This window comes from Ambystoma mexicanum, chromosome 10 (assembly GCF_040938575.1).
Source record: "Ambystoma mexicanum isolate Mex_15411 chromosome 10, UKY_AmexF1_1, whole genome shotgun sequence".
Classification (NCBI taxonomy): Eukaryota; Metazoa; Chordata; class Amphibia; order Caudata; family Ambystomatidae; genus Ambystoma; species Ambystoma mexicanum.
Window position 1 is genome coordinate 514,854,938 of NC_090932.1, and position 22,733 is coordinate 514,877,670.

The 22,733-nt window shown below is 41.9% G+C and overlaps 1 protein-coding gene across 1 annotated transcript in view; it reads right to left on the reverse strand.

Moving 5' to 3' along the window:
* The window catches only part of LOC138491524 (serotransferrin-A-like), a 658,259-nt gene that overhangs the window by 129,856 nt on the left and 505,670 nt on the right, over nucleotides 1–22,733 (reverse strand). The window contains exons 12-13 of the mRNA XM_069618062.1: nucleotides 14,569–14,727; nucleotides 75–225 (exon numbers count right to left, since the gene is read on the reverse strand). Of these exons, the coding sequence (XP_069474163.1) occupies nucleotides 75–225; nucleotides 14,569–14,727 (310 nt within the window). The remainder of the gene's footprint in view (nucleotides 1–74; nucleotides 226–14,568; nucleotides 14,728–22,733) is intronic.

Genomic DNA, 22,733 nt, shown 5'->3' on the forward strand with positions numbered 1-22,733 from the left:
GTTGAACTTTTCCAATATCCCCAGGGGTGTCTGCATTACCAGTATGTGGCATCATGGTAGCTTTTGGTAATTACCTGAAGGCACCAGAATATCCATTGTATGGCTCTTTGTCATTCGGTTGGCACTTGGTGTCCTGTTGCTTGATCCCAGGTGTCCCCTTGCACAGGGCACACAACGTGGAACTACGGTCTGCTCCAGGGACACAGCTCTCACTGAAGAACTCACCTGTCGGACAAAAAGTTAATAATTATGCATTAGTGGTGACATGCATTTGGGAAACAAATTGGATCAATCTCCTCTGCTTTACCACAACTTGCTCCAGCTCATAATGGTAGGAAAATCACTTTTGATTCTTGTGGGGTTTGTCTGGCCTTCGACGTAATACGTTCTGCTCTTGCTTTACGACAGGCCACGAAATGTGCACTCACCACTAGCCATTGGCTATTAATTGATTCCTGGCGAGTAAGAAATGGTTTTCATTATGCATGTATAGAATTGAAGTGGCACGTTTTTTTTATGGCTGGCGAGTAGCTTGCAACTTGAATTTCGGCCCCCTGCTCTACTTTCATTATTTGCATTTTGCTCTGCTTCTCCATAGTCTTTCAGACCCTTTCCACATTCAATCACATCAATCTCAGACCAAGGATTGGTCAACTTGAGACTGAAAGAAAAGGAAATTACTGATGATTAATTTGAGGGACACTAGGGAAACTGAAGTATGGATCGGATAGTGAATTTTTAATATATTCTTTTTCCCATACCACAATTTTGACCAGAATTGATCAAAGAAGCTGAGGAATGGAGGGGTAATGATGCTGGGGGGTCTAGGGGGGAAGATGCCAAAGTTGTGCAGAGTGGTACAGGATGTTAAATACAAAATCCCCCACCTCCAGGACCCATACTCCTAAGCACCTCACCAACATTCTTAAATCATTATAAACTACCTCATACAAGAAAGGTGCTATACCTGCTGACACCATAAAACAGATCTAAAGCATGGCCTTTACCTCCTCCACCAAACAGAGAATGCCTCTCTAAATCAAGGCATCTTGACAAGCACCCTAAAAAGATGAATAATCAAAAGACTCATAAAACAGCCCACATTAGACCCGGACAACCTCACCACCTACTGGACGATCACAAGCCAGCAAAATCATTAGAAAACAGTCACCAACCAGCCGAAGGATTCCATCAACCAACAAGATCGACTCTGCGACTACCAATCGGTTGCAGCATGGAGACAGATAGCATCCAGAATATAGGTAGTGCTATCCGGGCCATGGGAAATACTGTGCCTGCCTATTGGTACCTCCTTGACATTTCTGGCGCATTTGACACGGTCAACCACACTGCATTAATCAGCCTTCTCACAAACAAATTAAATGGTTTGCTTCCTACCTCTAAGAGAGATACCAACCAGTCCAAATGGGAACATTCTGGTTGGGACATTGCCCAGTCATCTGCAGAGTCCCACAAAGCTAAGTCATCTCCCCAGTGACCTTCAAACTCTATATGGAGACACTGAGATCACTTCCTGCCAACACAAACATCGCTCTTAAGCAATATGAATATAATGCACCTAGCTGAAGCTTAAACTACAAAAACATAATTTGTCCTATTAGGCCATCCATCTGAACAGGAAACTATTCAAGGGTGGCTAACTAACATGCACCTTGATGGAGCCAATCCACAGCTGGCCCCAATCTCCAATTTACTTGGGTTCACTAGTGACAGCTACGTCACTTTCTGGCAACTCATTACCAAATAATCCTAGACCCCATGGTACCAGCTAGTACTCCTCTGGAAGATAAACACCTTCCTCCTACCATAGGAATTCAGAAGCATTTTATGAGCCTCAGTAATCTCACACTTTGATTGAGGGAAATCCATCATTATGAGCATCTAGTCCACACAGCAGGTCCCTCTAAGAACTGTTCAACATGTCATGGCATGCGTACTCACAGGACAAAAGACATCTGAACCATCTTTAGAAAATGGCACTTGCTACTTATCCCAGTCAGGGCACCTTTCATGATAGCCTGTATCACATACAAGGCAACTACTACCTGAATACCTGCCTACTTCGTCACAAAACTAACTCCCTCAGGTGGCAAGCACCCCTCTAGGAATCAGTCCATCACAAGGAATGAGCTAAAACTGGCACCCAAAGAAAAGAAATGGGGGAACAGTATTATAATGTTACTCACCAGCCTCCTGGAACACTACATCAGTCGCCATTAAGTCTGGCCCAACGCTCTTGCAGTTCAGTAAAGACCTCAAGACCCTGCTCTTGAGGGAATAGCAAGGTAACACCTAGGACTCTCATCTCTGGCTCCCAGAAGAAAACCACCACCGTGGGTCAGAACATTCCACATCCAAACCCTGAATTTTTCCCCTCTGGTGCTGGCTTACATTTCTGTTGCAATCTTCAACCAACCTTGTAAAGTGTTCCATTACTCTCAGTGCACTACTGAAGTCCAAACAGAAACACAAATACAACGAGGCTGTATTTTCACTGTTGTGCAGATCGGCATCCTCCATATGTTTCATGCTCATGCTCTAACTCCATACCACTCAGGCCTGCTTCAGCAGAGCCCTGCCATCCTACAGCAATCAGTTCACCACTGTAGCGGATGGGTGGGCTGCGTAGCATCTGTAAGTATTTATGAGTATTCATAATGTGTGCAGTCTGAGAAAAAGTGCCTCCATGTTAATTGTTGCACCAACTGATAGTGCTTTTCTTGTTACTTGATTCTTTAGGGGCTTGTGAACCCACCTCTGCGTTGAATACTGAAACCTAAAAGGAATAATAATCATAAGTCTAATAAGGTCTCATTTATGAATTGTTGGTTCTGTTAGGAAATAGGAGTTGGTGGATTAGAAGTCTTTTGACCTGGCCTGATTCTCACTGCACAATGTTGCTTTCATTGTAAACTGGAGAGTGTTCTTTTCCTGGGAGACAAAGGTGCATTAAATTGGTGTAGTTCAACTTATAATCAGGGACCACAATGCCTTCATCCTGAGCAGGGATATAGTAGAGGCATTTGTTCTGGAATTTGTGTGTTTGTAAACAAAAAACCAAAGGACAACCCATATTCTCCCTGAAAAACCTAATTCAGGAGGAAAGTCTTATGAGACTTTTCCTCTAATTTTTATTAATTTTATCAATGCATAGCAGAGGGAACAACATAAGCATTCTTTGGTTGTTATGTATTTTTTCTCCTAGGCCTTTTATGTAGCTGGTGGATCCTCACTAATCAGCCAGTCTGATGGGTCTCTATAAAGTCAGCATCATATCCTCCATTTAAAAATGATATCCTATTTGTCTTTTGTTATTATGTGCGCCCCTATGCTCATGGGCTTTTGGGCGCATTATAAATAAATAAACTAAATAAATAAAATAAATGTATTCTCATATAAATAACAGTTTAAATACACATACAAAAAAGAACATCAAGTACATATAGCATATAGTGAAGAACAGTTTTCTTTATGGACATTTGCATATCAAATGGGAGGTCCTATACCGCATCATCCTCTATTATGCACAGAGTTAAGAATCCCATAGTATATTTTCCACTATATATAACCTGTACATGTGAATATTCAGAGAGTTTCTTCTCCTCTATACCAAGAACATCCACCTGACTACACCCCATAAAGCCAATTCAAATTGTCAACACAATGTTTTGATCCACCACATTTACTGCATACTCTTTTGTGGGTCCATCCTTAGGACTACATATAAATTACCTACAATAGCTAAATATTTCGAACATTTTATAGGTCATTTAGTATAACTTTTTTTACATTATCGCAATATAGAAGGTGGAAAATTTAACGAGACACATGAAACAGACTTGTCTTGGTGTTATTGGCTTTTTAAAAATGGGCCTCCTTACAAGTACGGTGCTGTGGGAAAAATGGCGGTATGCAGTGGCAACTGTGTTACTACTGAATTACTGCCACATTACCGCACTACCATACTGCTACTTTGGTGGTGAGGTGGAGGAAGAACCTCCAGCAAAATGCTGCAGGTAATTTAGCAGCCTTATTACCAAAAATGGGCAAAATCCCTATGGAGTCCTATGAACTCTATAAATGGGGACTAACAACGCAATACCAAACACCCACTCTCCGGAATCCCTGATGTTTGAGAAAAAAACCCTGGTACAGATAACTAAGCTTGAAAATAGACCACATATGAATTTTCAGAATTTTAAGAAAGAAGATTGAGCAGCACTGTCCTCCCTTTCTAATAACCAGGAAATCATCATCAAAAGGGCATATAAGAGAGGAGGAATAATAATTCAAAACAAAAAGACTATGCGGAAGTGTGCCTCAGACAACTTAGTGATATTAACTACTATGAGATATTAGATAGAGATCCTACAGACTCTCTTAAAGACCTGATAAGAATGTGAGCAAAGCAGAATAGAGAGAATGGATTAGTCATCAAGAGGTGATTTTTCTAGTGAATGAACCCTCAAAGACTGATTTCTTACTGTCTTCCTAAGATTCATGAATATTTTAAGCAACCTCCCAGTCGACCCATAGTCTCAGGAATACATTCTGATTTATAACTCCTCTCTCTCAATTTGCGGATCATTACTAAAAAGGGTGTGTGCAGGGTATGCAATCCTATATCAAAGATACCAGAGATGCCATACACATTTTTGAAATATGGAATTTTATCCTAGTAAACAATTTTTGGTGAGCTTGGACATTGAATCAATATAAACAAATATAACCCATAGAGCTATACTCGAAGTAATAAATACTTCTGCACCATACAGGTACAGATACAGATCCGGTACCGTATTTCTCTACGATGCGGTGTGTTGAGCTAGCACTGACAGAAAACTACTTTGCATTCATTGGGGAAATGTATCATCAAGAAGAGGTCATGGCACTGGGAGCTACCATGGCCCTGAGCCTAGCCAATTTATATGTGGAAAGTTTTGAAAATGCCAAGATATATCCAGACAATAATCCATTCAAAGACCAAATGATTAAGTGGAAATGATATATTGATGATATATTAGTAGTCTGGGAAGATTCAGAAGAATCAGCAAAATCTTGTGTCGAATGGTTGAACATGCAGAATGAGCATCTAAAGTTCACATACACTTTTAACAACAAAGAGTACATTTCCTTGACATCATTATTTTTTACCATACAGATAAACTCTTGGTTAAACCTTTCCACAAGACAACTGATAAAAACGCACTGCTGCATTACACAATTTATCACATAAAACAGCTATGCGACAACCTGCCATTTGGACAGTTTCTTAGGCTAAAAAGAAATAGTAGTCTGAAAGAATCCTACATAAGTGAAGCAACAGCCCCCTCAGCTAAATTGAAGAACAGAGGCTATCCACATAAAATAATAAAAAGGCAGCTAAAGGGGTGTTTACAGAGAAGCTCTCCTTGAAAGCTAGTGGATGACCAATTAGTATACGTGATGACCTTTACTGATTTGAGTTCACACATCCGTAATGTGATGAAAACACATTGGAAAATTCCATATAAACCAGAAAGAAGACCATTTTTTCTGCTTGAAAAAAGTACCATAATAGGAAATATGGTGAGCAGGAATATATGTAGGAAACAAGTAAATCCACAATCCACACTAGATAATGCTTGGGCTCTGAACCCAGTGACAGGTCATCACCCCTGTGGAACTTTTGGAGTGTGCAAACTAACTATGAAATCAAAGGAGATCGATATTGGGCAAGCGAAACCCTGGGTACAACGTAGCTTTACTAATTCCAATTCTGAACATGTAATTTATATGATTGCTTGCCCTTGCGTGTTATGACATGTAGGGAAAACCAACCGCAAGGTGAAGCTACGTATCACTGAACATAGAAGCTGTCTCAAAAATGTAACTGAAACGGTCCCCCTAGTAAAACACTTAATTGAGAAAAAACATGGTTGGGAAGACTTCAAATGGACAGAGATCCAAAAAATTCAAGGATATAATAAGCTAGACAAGGAAAATAAATTATTCAGAAGGGAAAAAGAACCTATCTTTCTTAAGTGACAACTCAATGAGTTGATAGAATGGCATCGTTTGAGATAGTGTAAAGTTGAAGAATAACTTACTTTTAGAGACACCATTTGAAAGGGAGAATATATACTCAGACTATTATTAGAGCGGATAGTAATTACACACTGCTTTAATTGAGGGAGCGGAAGACTTACCATTTTCAAGTTAACGTCAGAAGGGAGAAACTCTTTGTAGACTCTTTTTTTTCTTCTTCACATAAGGATACTATCACTCTTTCTTAAGATCATTTCAATTTACTAAGCTAATATATAGAGGGAAGGGGTGATTTAGATACATCTCTTCATTAATGAAGTCCCTTTAAGCAGAGGCGTAGGCATGGTAGGGCCTGAGGGGCAAGGCCCACCCAAAATCTGTAAATGCCCACTCAGCAGTGCTGTGTGCGTATTTACAGATATTTTTGTCCATGCAGTGGGCCCAACTACATTAGCATCAGGCCCCATTTGCTAGACAATCCTGGCTACGCCTCTGCCTTTAAGCCATATACGGTTTGCTCAGTAGAAGATGGCTGTCCAATTTACCACAAGGAACAGGAACAGGAAATGGTTCCTTGACAGAAACTGGTACTAGTCTTTATGAATGGCCCAGACTAGTACAGAAGTGTACCAGAGCCGATACAACATAACCCACAGGGGCATTGATAACCTTTCTTATCTAAAAGGTGAGCCTTTCATAATTCTAACAAGGGCCTAATCATGAGGATGAAAGCGCTGTGTAATTCTTTGAAGGCATAATGAATATAGGACGCCTACTCTCCCATAGATTAATCCATTCACGATGGCGGAGAGGAATTGAAAAGACAATAGCGGCTTCACAAAATCATACACAAAGGAGGTGGCATGCAATATTGCTGAGTGTTCATTTTCCATCTGGAGTGTGTGAGAAATCTGAAGGTGTATCGCTGTCTAAACCTCGAGGATCCGTTATCCAGGTGCGCCAGGACACGGCTATGGCTATTTGATCCAGTTCCTGGGGGTGGACCAGTGAGGGAGGATCACCTGGATGGGGGGTCCTTTAGGAGTGAGAGTGGGACACTGATGGATGAGACGCAGTGTCCCCCTTCCTTTGCGACCTTTTCCCCATCCTCTCACGTAGGATATTCAAAAACACTGCCCCCCATTTTTGTGACACAAACACCTTCACACCATACAATAGACAATGGACTAATATGCAACCTGTTTACATTACATGTCCCAACCCGAGGGTCAGGCAATTACCCAAAATAACACACCTAACAGACCTTTCCTTTCCCCGCAGGGATAAAAGGTGGAGTAAGAAAGCACAATATGAGCACGGCAGACAGCACGACGAGATGGATAGTGAAGTGCGGCAGATCAAGAGAAGGACAAAGATGGCAGGAATCGAGAGGGTGACGAGGAGAGAAGTGACCTTGCCCTTTTTGTCCCAGACCCCAGGAACCTTCATCAAAGAGAGCCTAAAACTGTCAACAATAGCCCCAGTTTCTTGCAGCAGATGTCAATGGTACACAGGGCAAGTTTACACCATGAAGCAGGAGCGAGGGAAGCTCCTGCGCCCATTGTACAGGCCATGACCCCAGAGAGGCCAAAAGCCAGGCTGTTCATCACAGCCGGTGGGTCGAAGGGATAACCGATAAGAACCGGGCTGTGTTGAGAGAGAATCACAAAGTGGCAAGTTTTTTAACCAAATTTGATGAACTATGAAAGAACTTTAAAAGTGTTAATGGGGAGACAGTTACAGAGGGAAAGCAGCACCTCGTGGGTGCTAAACTCAAGAGACTCTGGTTGATCGCCATCTGAACGAGACTACAATTACCAGAAGGCCGTAGGAGGGCCAGCAAAATAGGTCAAAGTGGTCATACAGAGGGTGATGCAAAATCTCTGTACAATCAAAAGACTTTGATCTACAAGCAGTGTGAAATAATGGGGGTAAATCCTACAAACACTGAACTGTATAAAAAGGAGAACATTGAAAGTAAAGAGGGATCAGGGTCCAGAAGAGGGGGACCCTGTGGTGAGCCACTGTCACACTGATCGAGAGCTACAGTAAACCCGGTGAAGGGAGGATAAGAATCGAGAGGGGTCGGAGCCTGCAGAGGGGGATCCATGGGTGAAAAGGCATCACCCCAAGATTGAGAAAAGTGAAAGCAAAAGTTAAGAGACACCAAGATGAAGCTATCACCAAAGTAATAGCAGTCAAGAGGGGTTTGAGCCCGGCCAAGGGAGATCAAGGGGTGAAGCTATCATACAAACTTCAATTAAGAAAATAACTGAAATACAAATTGAGGATAACCCTATCTGAATGGTGGATAACAATTGAGAAGGGTCAGGACCCCGAATAGGAAGACACAAAGGTGAAACCATCACCCTATCTGAACTGTGGATAACAATTGAGAAGGGTCAGCGCCCAGAAGAGGGGGACCAAGGGGTGAACCATTATTACCCTAAAAGAACTTTCATTTCATTAAAGGAACTTTTGTTTTTGTTTTTGAATACATCAGGCCCGAAGGCAAGAGACTTTCAAAGGAAACGAGACTTGGACATCGAAGGTCCTGAGAACTACCATTGGAACTGTCGTCTCGTGCTGGAGAAGGCCGAGACTGTACTGTGCTCCAAGCTCCCATCTTACCCCGTACTCAAAACGTGGGGAAGGAAGGCTCAGGCTACCGCAACCTGACAGTTTATTTAAGAACACTTCTTTCTTTTCGTGAGTACTATTCCACACCCCTTTTTGTATTAGTTGTGAGGTTTGGCAATAGGTTTTTTAGTATAGGCCCTTTTACTTTTGACACAACGCCACTAGGACTGCCTTATTTTTCATTTGATGAATGACGCTTGTTCCCATCTGAGTTTTAGGTTTAGATTAGGTGTTTTTCCAGCCTGCATACAGAATTCTTTGCTCAATAAACTCCCCTGAACTGTGATCACTTGTGCATGTCTTACTTGTTGCCACCATCAGTTCCTCACAAGTGACACATAAACCCCCCACATATAGAATGCTAGTATTTACTGATCTGTATATATTTTTTGGGAGAACTAGGCACCCCTCCGAATCATGCAATTGATGAGCCCTCCACATATTCCAAAGGTATTTTTACACTAGAAAGTGGAGTGAATTAAATTAATAGATCAATCTTTAAATTACATTGAAAGTTAAAGTTGATTTTGTTTAAGTCTTGCAACAGGGAATCTACATAAAATATAAAGAAAAAGATCATATGCACATATATGATCTCTGTATAAAGAAATAAGATGAACACATGAAGCGTGGCATATGTACAAGTTCTTTGAAGAATGTCCAGCACTTTCAAGGCCTTTTAGGACAGAAACATGACATGTAGAGCAAAGGGACACATAGTAGCAAGTACACTTGAATAATATGTTGTTGTTATCATCCCAAAATAGGAAAGTTCATACACCTTGAAACTCAGATATAATAATGTCATTACAATTGATAGAATGTTATGGTGACATGTCAGGCATGGTAGTATTGGTGGTATTGGTGGAGAGTCCTCATGAAACGCACTGCATTGCCATTCGTATGAGGCCAGCAGGGTGTTATTTCCCATGCCTTATACCGAGTTCCTGCAGGAACGCTCGAATATCAGCCCCCCAGAATGGTGGACCATTACAAGTTTTGATCACCTATGGCAGAAATCGTCTCTAATTTAGGAATCACCATTAATACCACTGTGGAATCGACAATGTCTATCTCCAAGTAGTGGGAGTACTCATTGATGCGTTGTCTTTTGGGGAGGGAACCAAAATCTACACGGATGTTCTCCCAAAGGCTCTCCCCATGGGGCATGTATTGTATGGAGGCTTGGGGAGTTCCCAGGCACGATGGCTAAAAGAGGATACAGTGAGAGATTATCTTCTCCAAGGCAGACTCCATTCTTGGGAACCATACCCTCTCCCTTATGTAATGCTTGCTTTTATAGATGCCCTGGTGCCCTGCATGAGCAAGATGTACCACTCAGTTGGTGAGCGATGCAGGGATAATGATGCATGATACTCTTAGAAGCATACTATTTTTTGTTGCTCTTGTGTGGGTAGCTTTCAACAACTCTTTCCATTGCCTAGTCGACAGAGCTGTTTGTATTGCCTGGAGGCATTCATCACTCTGTGTTGCCCTTTGGATCTCTTCCAGAGTCACAGCTTGTGAAATGTTGTTCTCCACCACCAAGTTTACCTGTACTTCCAATCGAGACATGGCCCTTGACTCACTGCATGTGGCTGTTCAAGGGTGATGTGAAAGAAAGTCTGTCGGGTTACTTCGGAGTGATATTCCACAGAGAAATCAAATTCTTGTATCTGTATTGTCCATTTCTTAATCCTAGGAGGTGGACATAGGAAAGAAATGTTAAAGATTAAGATCATCAGCTTATGGTCTGTGAGCACTTTGAAAGGTCTCCCTTACAGATAGAGGGGAAAATGACAATAGACCAACCAGGCAGAAACAGCCTGTTTCTCTGTGAATATCTGGACTCGGGCAATGTCACGGCCCCACTTGCAAACATTATTAGTAGAATATCATTTTTGGCTGTCATTTGGGTTAAAACAGCTCTGAGGCTATGTGGGCTGGCGTCAACAATCTGTTCAATTGACCTCTGAGGGACAAGGCATGACATTGTTGTGTCCTCAACCAGGGCATTCTTGGTGGCCTCAAAAGCATCTTGCTGTGGTTGCTCCCATTCCCATGGCTCTACGGCCCTTGTGAAGCACTTCAAGGGTTCTGAGAGTATTGCCAGATGAGGTATAAATCTCCCACAGTAGTTGATCATGATTAGAAAGATTCACATTTCTGACTGATTCTCTGGGGCAGGTGCTCACATAATGTCTTTCACTTTCTGGGACACACACCAGCTTTGTGGAATCCAAAACTGAAAAACTAAATCTGTTCCTTGAGGAGTTAGCATTTTTCTTTGTTGAGCCTCATGACATGACCACAAATTCTTTTCAGGGTAGTTCGTAAGCAGAAGATGTGTTCAGCATATGTTTTGGCGAATACCAGGATGTCGTTGCTGCCATTTACAACCTCCGAAATATGTGCCACCACTCCATGGATAGTGTTTTTAAAAAACGGTGCAGCCCTATGTGGGAGGAAACTGTGTTGATATATTTTGACTCATCATGCAACAGGATTTAGTGGTAGCCTGCCCTCAGGTTTAACTCCAAAAAGAATTGAGAGCCTTGAACATTCGCTAGCAGGTCAGCGAACATAGGAGTTGGATGCCTTTTCTGCCACATATTGGCTTGTTCGGACGACGCATGTCCACACAGATGCAGACTTGATTTGGGTTATTGGGCTTCCAGGTGAAATGGAATACCCCTTTGCTTGAGGGGTACAGGTTGAATTGTTTTGTCTATCTGTAGGCATATTTCTTGGGTGCGTATGTAGCCAATGCCTTCGAATACAGATTTGAATTAATGTAGCAGGTCTTCATGTCCTCTATTTGTACAGCAAACGTGACCGGCCCAGCTCCTCTGCAGTGCTGCAATTCAATAGCATTGCTGTGTCAGCCATTGTGATATAAATCTTGCCTTGCACTTTCTTGTTGTTGTGCTGAAACTCAAGACAGTAAGAGAATCAGGGGTTTGCTGCCATTTGCGAAAATGTGCCACTTGGTCTGGGTTGAACACATCGTATTCATCTTTGGAGTCTTCAGGGTCAGAGGCCACCACTGCCTTCATGTGGCCCAAATTGAGGTGTTGCTATATGTAAAATGCTTGCAGTTTTGAAAGTCTTCGGCGGTTAAAAGGTGGATGACACAAAACGTGAGGGAGGAAAGACAGGCTTGAGCCCGGCAGAGGGAAGCCTGTGCTGAATTGTGGTAAAGTGAAAGTCAAGTGTGAAAGGAAAGACAGGCTCCAGCCCAGTGGAGCGAAGCCTGTGCTGAATTGTGGTAAAGTGAAAATCAAGCGTTAAAGGAAAGACAGGCTCAAGCCCGATGGAGGGAAGCCTGTGCTGAACTGTGGTAAAGTGAAAGTCGAGAGTATAAAGAAATACAGACTCAAGCCCGGTGCAGGGAAGCCTGTGTTGAATTGTGGTTAAGTAAAAGTCAAGAGTTGAACTGTGTATTTATGGCAAGACGGAGGCAGCCTAAAGAACATATTGAACTGTTAAAAGCTTGAAGCCCAAGACTAAACTGTTGCATTGTACCACAATAAAACTGTGCTAGACACCTATCCTTTTAAGAAACTCCTGTGACCCCGTGCTTCTGAACATGGGGAAGGGAATTGTTACCAAAGACATTTCTTTTAAGACATTGTTTTTCCTTTCGATATCCCCTTTACACATTTGTCATTTGAGAAAGAGGGTAAGGTTAGGTGTTTTTAGTATAGGCCTTTTTAGTTTGACTAGACTGACTTGGACTTGTTTGTTATTTGTTTAATACTGAGACTACGCCTATTATAGAATTCGGGCCAGTTAGGTATTCTCCCAACCTTGCCAAATACACAAATAAACTTGCATCTATTGTGTCTATGTCTGCTGTTGATACCATGCCTTCCTTACATTGACCTAAAGAAGAGTTTAAGAAAGTCCAAAGACTGCAACGTCCAACGCACTGAAAAGAAGTGACCTCTTTTTAACTGTGAGATTTCAGAGGACTTCAAAGAGGCTAAGAGTGCCAGAAAGTCTAGGGTGACCAGGGTTAAGGGTAAGGACATTGTTTTGTCTCCTAGAGGCAGATAGGGACAGTTAAATCACAGGAGAAGAACCATAATGTTTGTAATGGGAAGTCCCTGTTTCTATTTAAGCCATCCCCTTTTTCTAATCATTGTCCTAGATATAGGTTTGAACTTGAATCTATAATCTTGGAGTATTTCTTGGTCATAGGCACCACACTGACAGTAGAGAGAAATGAGCAATGGAAGAGGCTGAGGGGAAAGGAGGTAGGGGACAGAGTGTTGAGAGTGAAAGAGAGTAAAGGAGTGGATGAGGAAGTAGATATAGGGGTAAGAGGATAGATGTATGATCTCCCGATAGTGTTTTGGTTGATGGCGCCTCATAGCCGAGTCCGGGAGGATCAACGAGAAGCCTGCAGTTCTACATCATGCCAAAAACAAAAGAAGTGCCACAAAATAAGTGTCTGGAATACTGTAAAATCTCCAAAGGAGCACATAATCTAACGGGCTATCAGTCTTTCTTAAAAATATGGGTATGAAAAAATACTGGATACCTCCGCCAGTCTTTTTCTCCTAGGAGATAAGCTACAATAAATCACCAATGTCACACATACCCTACGTGAAGACAATTTCTAAAACGAAATATTTTGGTTGGGTGAGTTTATGTGCCAAATCCTGATCTAATTAGGTAACTCATTAGTAATTAAATTCGAACAGATGTTTTGTTTGCTATATAGTCACACATGTTCTAGTAATAAAGTAATAACACACATTTTATGAAATAAGCAAAGCCTAGCTATGCTCATTTGTTCATAATTATTAAATTTAAAAAATACAACTGTGAGATCTAGGCCAACACACGTTTCACTCATAAAAGGTGCCTCATCCGGGCCTTGCTTGTTTTATGGATATGCAGACTGTAGGTGCATGAATACAACTTTTTGTCATTCTAGTTTCACTGATGTTAGCATTTTTAGTTTCGACTGATGTCACAAATACATTTTCTTAATGTTGCCTTAATCAGGTCTTAAGCATACTGATTCAAAATTATATTTTATGTCTACACTTAGTTTTGTAGAGATGTTCATGTGGTATCAATTGAGGTCAGGGTGTGTAAGCCCCTGTTGCTAGATCTGTACGATGTGTGGATCGGCAATGTCAGCTTGTTAGTCTTTGCATATAGATTCTAAGACAGATACTCTGTGTTTTACAATTGCAATGCCTGTGATGTCGAGGAAAAAAACAGAAACTCTCAAACTCGTTTTGAGTTGTCTGTTCATCCCTCAACCATCACAGGAGTTTCAGGACCTTGCAATGTTGTGGTGCTGGTCTCCAGGACAACCATCTGCCGCCCCAATTTACCTTTTCTCCCATTTGCCCACTAAGAGTCTGCTTGTGGGCCATGTGTCTATTTTCACTTAGCAGCCAATATGTCCACCCTGTGCCACTCTCAATGTTTTTTTCAATTCCAAGGTACATTGTACCTGCTACTTGACCGATTGCTATTTTGAACCTCTGGTCCAGAGTTTCGTTACTGCTCCTACTAAAGGTCAATTGCTAAACGAAAGAAGACCTGTCCCAGTCTTTGGGGTTCCTTCAGAAATTCAAGATCTTTCTTTTCAAACACACTAGCCGTAAATGATTGCTTTATGGAGTAACCCCTCTCCCATTCCCTGTCAAGTATATAGCACCCAGACCGCGCACAGTCAAGCGGGCTTTGTTTTATGCCACAGTAGTAGTCAGTGCACCATATATAATGTTAAGACAGTTTCCTCTGATTATTCTACACTTATTGAACATATACATCCACCTCCAGTCAACAGCATTTACTGAAAAGAAGCTAGTTAACTGGAGTGGAGAGAGAGAGTCTTAGAAAGAGTGTACTCACCAACTTTGCAGTTCTGCGTCTGGTTCTGAATCAGACCAATTGGCACATTCCAGCCTGCGGTTCTACCCAAGCCCGTGTGACATGACTTCTTTCCACGAAGGTTGCTCCACGAGATGTCTTTGTTGCTTTTCTTCACAATGGCAACAACATAGTACGTGCCTTTGAGAATAAAAAGGGGAAAGAGCGTGGACTATTAATTCTGTGAGGAGTTTAAGATTTTACATGAAGTAATTGTCAAATGGCGGCCCGATGACGGGGGCGGGGGATAGTTTTCCTCTAACAGGGTGATCATTGTGTTAGACAGTCCGACTGTGCCAGCCACTCAATGTCTAGCCATCAAAGCGCCACCATTTCCACTGCATATTAAGCAATTGAAAAAGTTATATCCAGTGAGCAAGCAAAAACATTGTATCTCTACCATCATTAGACTGAATCCTATGGAAGAGTCTCACAAGTGAGCCTGGTAGACAGCAAAGTGTTACAAGTCATAAAAGTGAAATGAAACAAAGCTGACATAAAACTGGGACAAAGAGTGTTTAATTGACCATGCTGAAGTAGTAACAAGTAAGAGTTTTTCCATGGAGAACTGTAAAAATTGCAATTTCGAAGGAGTGCCCATGCAGGCAATGCAAGAAATAATTTGGGAATGTATCAGCAAATACAATGTTTCCATTAATATGTTAAGTTAATTAGTTTTTATACTGCGCACATCACCACCATAGTGGTCTTAAAGGGCTGAGACCTTGTCTGTATGTGTGACTGTGAACCCACCCACTATGTAAACCAGACTATGGTCTGTGAGGTGAAAAGAAAAAGGGGAAAGAGTAAGTGGGAAATTGCAAAGAGGGAGAAAGTTGGAGAACAAAACAGACAGACATAGGTCACAACAAAAAGGGAAAGAGAACATACGGTTGAGTGGCAGTGATGGCTGGGATGCATGTATAGTAATGGGTTTAGACCAAAAACTGTAATGAAGAGAGGAAAGGAACTGTCCGTACTGGATAAGTCAATTGTCAGATAGCGGTGCCATGTGTTATTGGGTTTATTTCAAGTGGAGTTATGGATGTGTAATGGCCTTGAGATGTGCTCAAGAGTTCCTGTGAATTGTGGTGGCTTAAAAACTCTTGTTTTTAATTGTTGTTATTTAGTGCCTATGGTCATACATTGAAAACCTTTTGCACAAATACATACAGCTACAATACATACAATACATTTGATTTAATTATCAACATTACTCTACCATAATTAAATTCATACCTATTATTCACACATAAATACATACATATTACATTTTATACATAACCCTTCTATTTACAAACATGCATAATAAATCCTAATTAAAACATCTAACCATTAAGATTTACTTTAAAAAAAGCAGCAATATTCCAAATATAAAAAGAGGCTCCAGTGATAACCAATGTTTCTCCCAAATAGATATATGCCCAAACTGATCAGATGAAATACCTGCAGGTTATCTTACAATATTGTTATATCCTTTCAGATGATGTGTAGATAAATTGGGGCAACCAGTTAGGATGTGTCTCACTGTTTCTAGACCCATTTTACATAGTCGTCAACATATCTTTCTTCATGAGAGACGGCGATCCAAACCCCAGTGTATTCAAGAGTAGGTAGAATATTACAACACAAGCATGTAATAAACATTCGTAGATCTGCATTACAACATTTCATTAGATATCTGCATGGTTGATCAGGGTTAAAAAATTCGTAATATCTCTTTTTCATGGATAATCTTGTGAGGTCTATCACAGTCAATCATTTTCATCTTGAGTTTCTTTAGAAAGTCAGCAATATTCACTTCAATGTGTAATTCAAGATTTATATTCTCCAAAAACTCCATAGGTGTTTTATGCAATGCTACCTACGCTTGATTAGAAGGAGTTGTAAAAGTATTTGAGGCTATCAAATGTAGAAGAGTATCCCCCTTCTTCTCCATTCGGGATATTTTAACAAATAATTTACAACGTTGATACTTCCACAATGTCAGTAGTGAAACTATTCCTGACTCGCATCTTAATGCATCCTCCGGCAAAGACCTGGGGATTCTCAAAATGGCATGCCACAACTTTCCCGTAAGTTTCACTAGCCACTTGACATACTGCTCAGTGAAGGTTTCTGGACCATATAGTATGCCAGCTATCTCACTTGTCTTATAAATGTGTAGATAAGCCTCTACAGAGTGTCCTCCCTTTCTTGACCAAGAAATCTTTGATTACCAAACATTTCTTCAAGGTTTTACTGACAAGCATATTGCGGTCCAAAGATCTTATCGGTTGATCCTTGATGGGTATCCCCAAATATATATAGGAGGCAACAACCTCTACAGGATCTCCATTTATATTCCATACATATTTGATTTTGCTGCGTCTTTTCCTTCCTATGATCATGACTTTAGTTTTGTTTAAATAGATTTTCAGATGGTTTTAAATAGCACAATCACTGATGGCCTCCAAAGATCTCTGGAACCCAATTGGCATCTAATCTAAAATCACTGTATCGTCAGTGTATGCAAGTCATGGTATTGCTTCCGTACATATTCTAGGCGGAAAGTTGTGGCAGTCTTTAAGCACATCACAGATAATCCTAATGCCCTGGTGTTTGGCTGTTATATTTTGCTGGCAGATCTTGACTTTCCTTCTCTTGTTTATCCCCAGCTCCAAATGTAGTACCACATGGTCACTAAGATTATTACAGAGCATTTCACATTTTCTAACCATTTATTTCCAACCAAAGCACCCACAAAGGAAATAATCCATACCTGAGGATGCGTTAGAATTTGTCCAGGTATCTAACCCCATGCCTTCCACTGGTTTAAGATCTAGGTAGCTCAGTTCATGTCCTTGTAAATAATGCATCCATTTCCTGCCATTTTCAATTTGCTGTTTACATTTCTCCCCCAGTTATAATTCCCATATCATCTTGAGCAACCACTCAGCATAAGGGATCCAACACCAAATTGGGAACTGTGTCTCGGACCAGATGACAATACGAGTTAAAATCCCCAGCCACAATGGTATATGCCATAGGGTGCTCTCATACCCTTACCCAGAGAATAGCTTCAAAATACGATGGAATCTGCTTGGTATATTTTCCACGCAGCGAGACATACAAATTGACCAATAACAAGTGCCCTGATGGCCGACCTTTCTCAGACCTGTTTGCAGCTCGCCAAAATACATTAAACCCATCCATCACAAAACTATCTCTCAACCAAGTTTCCTGCAACATGAATACATCACCATCAATCAGCAATGCAAATCCCTCAGGAGTAGATCAAAAAGACTGATGTCCTCTAGTGTTCCAGGATATGAATACATCATTCTCAGATTAAATATTCTGTCAATGCTGCTTCATTCTATATGCTATCGATTCAGAGATCCACTGGGCAGATACATGATCTTGTTGCTCCCTATTTCTATTAAGAGGGTGGAGAACGAAGAGGCGCACCCTTTCAGACATAGGCCTTCCCACATTCCCCTCTATATATTTCCATATATTCTGCACCCCATATTGGCAAACTACTGGCAAGCATTTCTTGCAAATTCTGATGCTAAAGCCCAGTTTCAACAATGGGGCTGAATAGGAGATGATAGGTTCTACGATGACTGGGGAGACAGACTGTACCAACACCCAATTGTCACCACTGTACAAGTCAGGCAGCCCGACCAACTCAATGTCCATAGTAGTTATATCTCTCAATTGTGGTACAGAGTGCAATAGCTGTAGTATTGTCCCTCGATTTAGAAATGGGCTGTCAACTGTAGCAAATAATTCTACAATCATGACTGATTTCCCAAGCACTCCTTCCTTAGTTAAGCTCTATTTCCTTTCTTCCAGGGTCCAGACAGAAGCGGAGCATAGTTATGTGTAGATATAGCGGTGTCCATTCCCGCATCATAGCTTCTGGTGAGTGTTGCATTGTCTCTGATTTCCATATCACGAACGCTCGTTTGCGGAACCTGTGCCTTATGTGTAACCTTATCAGTAGCAGAAATCACCTCCTGACTGTGAGTTTTACTGTTAATGTGTATCCAGTTGTCCAAGGGGCCCTTCAGAACATCCAGCTGTTTTGATCTGCTCACGACTGTGACGGGCCTACTATCTTTTTGAACCCAGGTCACTTCAGTCTCGGGAGGATAGTTCAGCGGCAACGTGCTCACCTTGGAAGCAAGATGACATGGAACAACAAAGGTTCGATCCCCTGGTCCGTGCTTAGAAACCTCTGGGTATTAAGCGTGTTATAAATAACCTATCATATCAGCATTAGAAGTCACCAGGGCGCTTGCATTATTTCTGGGGCACAGTTGCAGTCTGGGCAAGCGGCCCCCCTATTTTATTTTTCTTGGACTACAGCTTACTCTTACATTTCCCCTGTGCCCTTTTCTGTTTCCCATGGCCATCTCTGTCCTGGGAATCATGCCTATCTCCATCAATGTCCTGGCTATTTAATGTTTCCTCCAGTGCTGTATCAACTGCTGTGATATTAACTTCATTTCATTCTATACTGGGAGTCACTGTAGGCGACAAGTTCGGACCTGAGCTCTGGTAACTAGAGCAATCCAGAGTGGAGACCTTTGAAACAGCTCTACTGTCCATCCTAGCCCTATTGGAAAGGATCAGGTCTACTACTCTAGCTATGACATTGCTCAAGTCCCTATGGTCTTTCACTAACGAAGAGCAAAGTCCACAAATGGCATCAATAGTTACCGCCATTGCAATGAGATTGGAACCACAATTCTCAGTCTCTGGCGTTGAATTTACAGCACTGAATGAGGAGTCAGGCTCATGTATAGTTGCCACAGGGTCCAAAGCTGTACCCTCCAAATCCGGCATTGTAGATAAATTAGTACCAAGGTTATTGTCTTATGCCACAAATATAGAATTAGTTGCCCAGGGCTGCGGGAGGCCCTTAGATTTGCATTGCAAATGAAGGCAAAGATTTAGTAACGAATTGTTATCCACAATGGGGGATGAGTTATTGCCACTGGGGCGGAGAGGGATGGAAGGCACACTAGGAAGATGGGGTATGCAGGCTGCATGTAAGAAGCAAATAGGTTTTGGAAAGTCTGCTTGTGAATAGCAATGGTGCATTGGGGTTAAACTAGCCCTGTGAGGGATAGTTCAGCAATTATATGGCGCCATCACTTTATATCTGGAAAAGGATGCGTACCAGTGTCACAGACAGTGGCAGAAGTTCATTTTTTTTAATTTGAGAGGCGTAAATATTTCCCAGAAATATGCCATTGTGGCCGAGCATAGCAAGGGTGGATTTGGGGGTTCACAACCCCTCACTTACCAAGAATACCTTTTGAATAATGGGTTAAAACACTTGTGTATGAGTGCGATATAAATAAAATATCATTTCATTAAAATGGTGCATTATAAATGTCACAGATGGCCTGAAGATTTGCAAAGCTGTGAGGAAGTTTCACATGTTTTATTTAAGTACACTAAACGATCTTTTAGCATATAGAAAATTCTGTAGGATAAAGTCAAGTAGATGGGTCAATAAAGGTACCAGCTGGAAAAGGAGTGTGGGAGATGGCGCTAGGACGTGTAATGTCCCTTTAAGTAGACTGCAAGTGCAGTCATGTGTACATGCCAATAACGGCAGGACGGTTGCCGCTCCGGGGCCTGACCTGGACCAGGCCCCATCCACTAAATTGGTAACTAGGTCGGACAATCAAAATCTCTTTTCTCTGCTCATTCTTCTCCTTGAGGACAACCCCTCATTGGGAACTGCACTTACTACAATCTCATCCGACCAGGTGCACTTGATCCGCCCCTTCCCTGTGACCCTCGATCCGTACGCACCGTGCTGAAGATCGGCTGTCTGTTCTCTCTTGTCCTCACCCCTTAAACACACTGTTAAAATTGCAGAATCTCTGTCAGGCCTATTTGGTGTATCCCAAACTGTTAAATGTATTTTGTATGCAGTTACTCTGACTGTGCAGACTACCATAGTCTCAGAATTCCCAGGGCTCTGAGCGACTGGTTTTATTTTCCCATGTTCCCATCCTCTTTGAGCACTTTGAAACACTTTACTTTTCTTTAGGCCACAACAATGACAAACATAAAAACACAAAAATCCATGGTGATGAACAGAAGCCAAGTCAGGAATGTCTTCAGTTTCTTTTGAAAACATCACTTGCCTGTGTATGGGTGGTATGTGTTTAAACAATACCAATACAATACAATGCTTGCTTTGCGCATTATGCCATTAATGCTACTATAAGAAAACATGCCCATGCTGCCTCTGCCAATCTACAGCACTGTCCTAACATAAGAATATATTCCTGTTGGTTTTTCCTTTTTAAAATGCCATTCCAAAATAAGAAAACATGTCCAAACTGGCTGCACAATTTGAGGGAGTGTAGACAGATAATAGCACTTATCATGTTTGTTTTACCCTTGATGTCCAGTAAAAATGTCATGCTACCATAAGAAATAGCCATATGGCTGCACTGAAATGCCAGTCTAGCCATGTAATAACACTTAACGTGCTTACTTTTTCATTAATGTCCAGAAAGAAATGTCATGCCACTGTAAGAATATAATTCTTTTTTTTAAAATCAACTCCATGCTTTACTTGCCACACGCCATCTCCACCACCCCACCTTCAGCAACCAAAATCAGCTCCCAAACCATTACAAACACACTTGCACACACAATAATTCACACAGAATTCTGTTGTCAACTCACACACAGCGTTCTTACCCTCATTCTCATGCACATCTATCAATCATGCTCACTCATGCACACACACTACGTAATATGAATTCTTAAAAAAAATGATTCTTACCTGCATACAGCCCCAATCCAAACTCTCAAAAAAAGGTAGCAGGTGCACCTCTCCAGAAAGAACATGGCATGATAACCTGTTCTGAGATGAGAGTTTGCAGCATATGTTTTTCCAAACTATGCCCAGCTCCGCTCCAACATCTCCATGAAAGCCCTGCGGCCTCGGCGCAGCACAAACAGGAACCAGGAAGCAAATAACACTGATTCCTGTACATCCACACAGGAGCCAGAGCACTTCTGATTCGCAGCCCTGATCTGTTTATATGTGCGCTGGGGTATAGGCGCACCCAGTCAAACATAAAAACGGGCAGTTCCATAGCCTGTATCCCCAATGGGCAATGGAAGGCTGAGGAAGTAAAACACCACCACCGTTGCATGGTCCAATATACATGCGCTCAGGGGAGTTAAACTGCCAAAGGGCAACAACGTTTCCACCTGCCCAAACAACCCAGACTTACTTGATCTTTCTGCCACTTTGTATCCACCTCCTTCCCCATCCATCGGTTCTCCACCTCAGCTGGTTGCCCTTATTAACCGCGTGCTTGTTTTCCCCAGCAGGGGCCAGGTTACAAGCATGAGGGAAAATATGACATGCTTTAATTTCCACACTCATTTTGCATGCAGGTATTCGGTAAAGGCAGCCCGCTAAAGGTGTAGTCAATTTCACAGTTTGTATCAAGATTTAGTGGCTGTTTTAATGTGTGGGACATCGCCCCTTCCTCACTGTGTGTCACCACCTGTCTCTCGAACTGCAGGCCCAGGTCTTTACCGCTAGGAATCCTGGTACCCACAGTCCTAGGGAAAAAGAGGAAGCACTGGCCAGCACGTTGCAGAGCAGGTATGGGCAAAGTAAAAGTAGTACTTTGATCATTTAGCCAGGCGCAGATCGAAGGGACAGAAACTGGGGCCCTCCCAACGCCCACACCCGCCTTTGGGACATAACTTTCTCTGGCAAGTTTCCTGGTAGGCCTCCTGAGCAAGATTTAGAGGGTTCCACATCCCCTCTTGACAGGGTCACTGATGGTCTAGTGTTTGTGCATTAAGTGTTTCCTGAAGAGTAAGGCCTTCCGTTTTTTCCCCCCGAAAATGATAGGTATTGGGGCACAACATTCACAAGGAAGCAAGTTACACCTTCTTGGAGTACAGCAGGAAAAAGACTGTCTCCGAGTTCTTTTTGAATCTTGGACTTTTCCTGCCAAAGCATGTCTTTGGTCAGCAGCGAGTGCAACTGCTCGAGATCACAAGCTTGCCTGCTAAAAACCCAGGGCATTGTAAGTACAGAATTTTGTATTTTGGTTAGACTATATTGAAAATGCCCTGAAAGTTCTTTTTCGTTACACCTC